The sequence below is a fragment of the Malurus melanocephalus genome, unplaced genomic scaffold (assembly GCF_030028575.1).
Source record: "Malurus melanocephalus ecotype Western Australia unplaced genomic scaffold, MMel_1.1 scaffold_2066, whole genome shotgun sequence".
NCBI classification, from domain to species: Eukaryota; Metazoa; Chordata; class Aves; order Passeriformes; family Maluridae; genus Malurus; species Malurus melanocephalus.
The window spans coordinates 1-4,046 of record NW_026625298.1 but is presented as its reverse complement, the minus strand read 5'-3'; the positions used below and the strand labels follow the sequence as shown (position 1 = coordinate 4,046).

At 47.8% G+C, this 4,046-nt stretch overlaps 1 protein-coding gene across 1 annotated transcript in view; it reads left to right on the top strand.

Moving 5' to 3' along the window:
• Positions 1 to 1,789, top strand: part of SELENBP1 (selenium binding protein 1) — a gene marked incomplete at its 5' end in the record, with an annotated part of 10,192 nt that extends 8,403 nt beyond the window's left edge. The window contains 2 exons of the mRNA XM_057388526.1: positions 7 to 116; positions 1,577 to 1,789. Of these exons, the coding sequence (XP_057244509.1) occupies positions 7 to 116; positions 1,577 to 1,739 (273 nt within the window). The remainder of the gene's footprint in view (positions 1 to 6; positions 117 to 1,576) is intronic.
• Between the last annotated feature and the right edge of the window lie 2,257 nt (positions 1,790 to 4,046).

Below are 4,046 nucleotides of genomic sequence, written 5' to 3'. Positions count from 1 at the left end.
AAGAAGGTTCCCGGGGGTCCTCAGATGCTGCAGCTGAGCCTGGACGGGAGGAGGCTCTACGTGACCACGTCCCTGTACAGCGCCTGGGACCGCCAGTTCTACCCCGAGCTCATCAGGTGCCCAATTCCTGGGAATTCTTTGGGAATTCATCAGGAATTAATGAATAATTAAATAGGAATTGATTTTTAGGAGCAGCATCAAACCCTTTGCCCAGCCCCAAATGCTTTTCCCAAGCTCTTTTGTCAATCCCAAACCCTTTTCCCAAACACTTTTCCCAATCCCAAACCCTTTTCCCAACCCAAATCCTGTTTTCCATCTTTTTTTCCAACTCCAACCCCTTTTCCCAATCCCAAACCCTTTTCCCAAACTCTTTTGCCAATCCCAAACCCTTTTCCCAACCCCCTTTCCCAATCCCAATCCCTTTTCCCATTCCTTTTTCCCAGCCCCAAACTCTTTTCCCAAACCCTTTTCCCAACCCCAAACCCTTTTCCCAATCCCTTTTCCCAAACCCTTTTCCCAATCCAAATCCCTTTTCCCAAACCCTTTTCCCAATCCAAATCCCTTTTCCCAAACCCTTTTCCCAATCCAAATCCCTTTTCCCAAACCCTTTTCTCAACCCCAACCCCTTTTCTGAGCCCCTTTTCCCAATCCCAACCCCTTTTTTCACTCCCTCTTTTCTCATCCCTTTTCCCACCCCCTTTTCCCACTCCCAACCCCTTTTCCTACCCTTTTCCCGACCCTTTTTCCCGTCCCTTTTCCCAATCCCATCTCCTTTTCCCACCCTTTTCCCACCCCGTTTTCCCAATCCCAACCTCTTTCCTCACCCCATTTTCCCACCCTCTTCCTGACCCCTTTTCCCAATCCCAAACCCTTTTCCAACCCCTTTTCCTGAAACTTTTTCCCACCCCAAACCCCTTTTTCCTGTCCCTTTTCCCACCCCGTTTTCCCAATCCCACTCCCTTTTCCCACCCTTTTCCTGACCCTTTTTCCCACCCCAACCCCTTTTCCCAACCCCTTTTCCCACCCTTTTCCCACCCCGTTTTCCCAATCCCAAACCCTTTTCCAACCCCTTTTCCCAACCCCTTTTCCCACACTTTTCCCACCCCGTTTTCCCAATCCCAACCCCTTTTCCCAACCCTTTTTCCTCGTCCCTTTTCCCAATCCTACCCTCTTTTCTCACCCTTTTCCCAATCCCTTTTCCCAACCCTTTTCCCCACCTCCAACCCCATTTCCTGACCCTTTTCCCACCGTGTTTTCCCACTCCCACCCCATTTTCCCAATCCCAACCCCTTTTCCAACTCCATTTTCCCACCCTGTTCCCAACTCTTTTTTCCACCCCAACCCCCTTTCCTGACCCCTTTTCCCAATCCCAAACCCTTTTCCAACCCTTTTTCCCAATCCCACCCCCTTTTCTCACCCTTTTCCCAACCCCTTTTCCCGTCCCTTTTTCCCACCCCAATCCCTTTTCCCAACCCCTTTCCCCACCCTTTTCCCAAACCTTTTTTCCAAATCTTTTCCCACTCCCACTCCCTTTTCCCATCCTTTTCCTGACCCTTTTTTCCCATCCCATTTCCAGGGAGGGCTCGGTGATGCTGCAGCTGGACGTGGACACGGAGCGGGGCGGGCTCAGCGTCAATCCCGAATTCCTGGTGGATTTTGGGAAGGAGCCCCTGGGACCCTGCCTGGCCCACGAGATGCGGTACCCGGGGGGCGACTGCACCTCCGACATCTGGCTGTGATCCGGGATTTTGGGATTGGGAATTTGGGATTGGGAATTTGGGAATGGGGGACTGCACCTCCGGCATCTGGCTGTGATTGGGAATTTGGGATTGGGAATTTGGGATTTGGGATTGGGAATTTGGGATCGGGGAATGGGCGACTGCACCTCCGACATCTGGGTGTGATTGGGGAATTTGGGATTGGGAATTTGGGATTGAGAATGGAGGATTGCACCTCCGACATCTGGGTCTGATTTGGGAATTTGGGATTGGGATTTGGGAATTTGGGAATGGGGGACTGCACCTCCGACATCTGGCTGTGATCCGGGAATTTGGGATTGGGAATTTGGGATTGGGGATTTGGGAATGGGAATTTGGGAATGGGGAACTGCACCTCCGACATCTGGGTGTGATTGGGGAATTTGGGATTGGGGATTTGGGAATGGGGGATTGCACCTCCGACATCTGGCTGTGATTTGGGATTGGGAATTTGGGATTGGGAATTTGGGATTGGGGATTTGGGAATGGGGGATTGCACCTCCGACATCTGGCTGTGAATTGGGAATTTGGGATTGGGAATTTGGGAATTTGGGATTGGGATTGGGAATTTGGGAATGGGGGACTGCACCTCCGACATCTGGGTGTGATTGGGGAATTTGGGATTGGGAATTTGGGATTGAGGAATGGGGGACTGCACCTCTGACATCTGGCTGTGATTGGGAATTTGGGATTGGGATTTGGGAATTTGGGAATGGGGGACTGCACCTCCGACATCTGGCTGTGATCCTGGGAATTTGGGATTGGGAATTGGGGATTGGGGATTTGGGAATGGGGATTTGGGAATGGAGAATTCACCTCCGACATCTGGGTCTGATTTGGGATTGGGAATTGGGAATTTGGGAATGGGCGACTGCACCTCCGACATCTGGGTCTGATTTGGGATTGGGAATTTGGGATTGGGATTGGGGAATGGGGAATGCACCTCCGACATCTGGCTGTGATTGGGAATTTGGGATTTGGGATTGGGAATTTGGGAATGGGGGACTGCACCTCCGACATCTGGGTGTGATTTGGGATTGGGAATTTGGGATTGGGGTTTGGGGAATGCACCTCCGACATCTGGCTGTGATTTGGGATTGGGAATTTGGGATTTGGGATTTGGGATTGGGGAATGCACCTCTGACATCTGGGTGTGATTGGGATTGGGGTTTGGGGTTTGGGGAATGGGGGATTTGGGATTGGGGAATGCACCTCTGACATCTGGATGTGACCCCAGGAATTTGGGATTGGGGGAGTGCGGGGACTGCACCTCCAATATCCGGCTGTGATCTCAGTAATCCAGGATTTATCCCATTTTTTTATCCTTCTTCTATGCTTTCCCTCTCCATTCCCCTTTTTCCCCGGAATTTGTGACTCACAGAGCTTTATCTGTTGCCTAAATTCCCAATTTCTGAGCGGATTCTCAAAAAATCATCTCTTTGTGCACTGATAAAAATCAAAATTCCAAATAAAATTCTCCTTCCAGCAGCTGAAAATTCGTGGGTTTTTTTTAGGTAACTCCAAATATTATTTTCTTTTTAAGGTTTTTAAGTATTTTTTGCATTTGTTTCAAAAAAACCAGTCATTTTCCAACATTTTTCCATATTTTTTGCTGTATTTCCAATAAAACTGGGTATTTTTTGTTGGAAAAGACACCTGATGATGTCATTTTCTATCTTTTTTTTGCTGCATAGAGATAAAAGAGAAAAAATAGGGATAAAATAGAAAAAATCAGGATAAAATGGGAATAAAATGTAAAAAATAGAGATAAAATAGAGATAAAATGGGGATAAAAGAGAGCTAAAATAGAGGAAAAGCGGAGATAAAAGAGGGATAAGATAGGGATGGAATAGAGGAAAAAATAGAGATGAAATAGAGAAAAAAAAAAGGAATAAAATAGGGGTAAAATAGGGATAAAAGAGAGAAAAAGTAGGAATGAAGGAGGGAAAAAACCAGAAATAAAATAAGGATTAATTAGGGATAAAATAGGGGTAAAACAGGAATAAAAAGGGGATAAAAAGGGGATAAAATAAGGATAAAATAGGGGTAAAATAAGGATAAAATGAGGGTAAAATAGGGATAAAATCCATTCTTAGGACGAAATCTTCCCAAAAAGAAGAAGCCGAGGGAATTTCTCCCAGAACCCTGCAGGAATTGCCGGGCAGCCCGTGCCTGTCCCGGGATTCCCCAGCCCCGGGCAAACCGGGCTCGTTTGGCCCGGGATGAACCGGGAATGAGACTCGAGAAACTGCGGCTGCTGCGGGAACGGCTTTATTGGGGTCTGGAGGG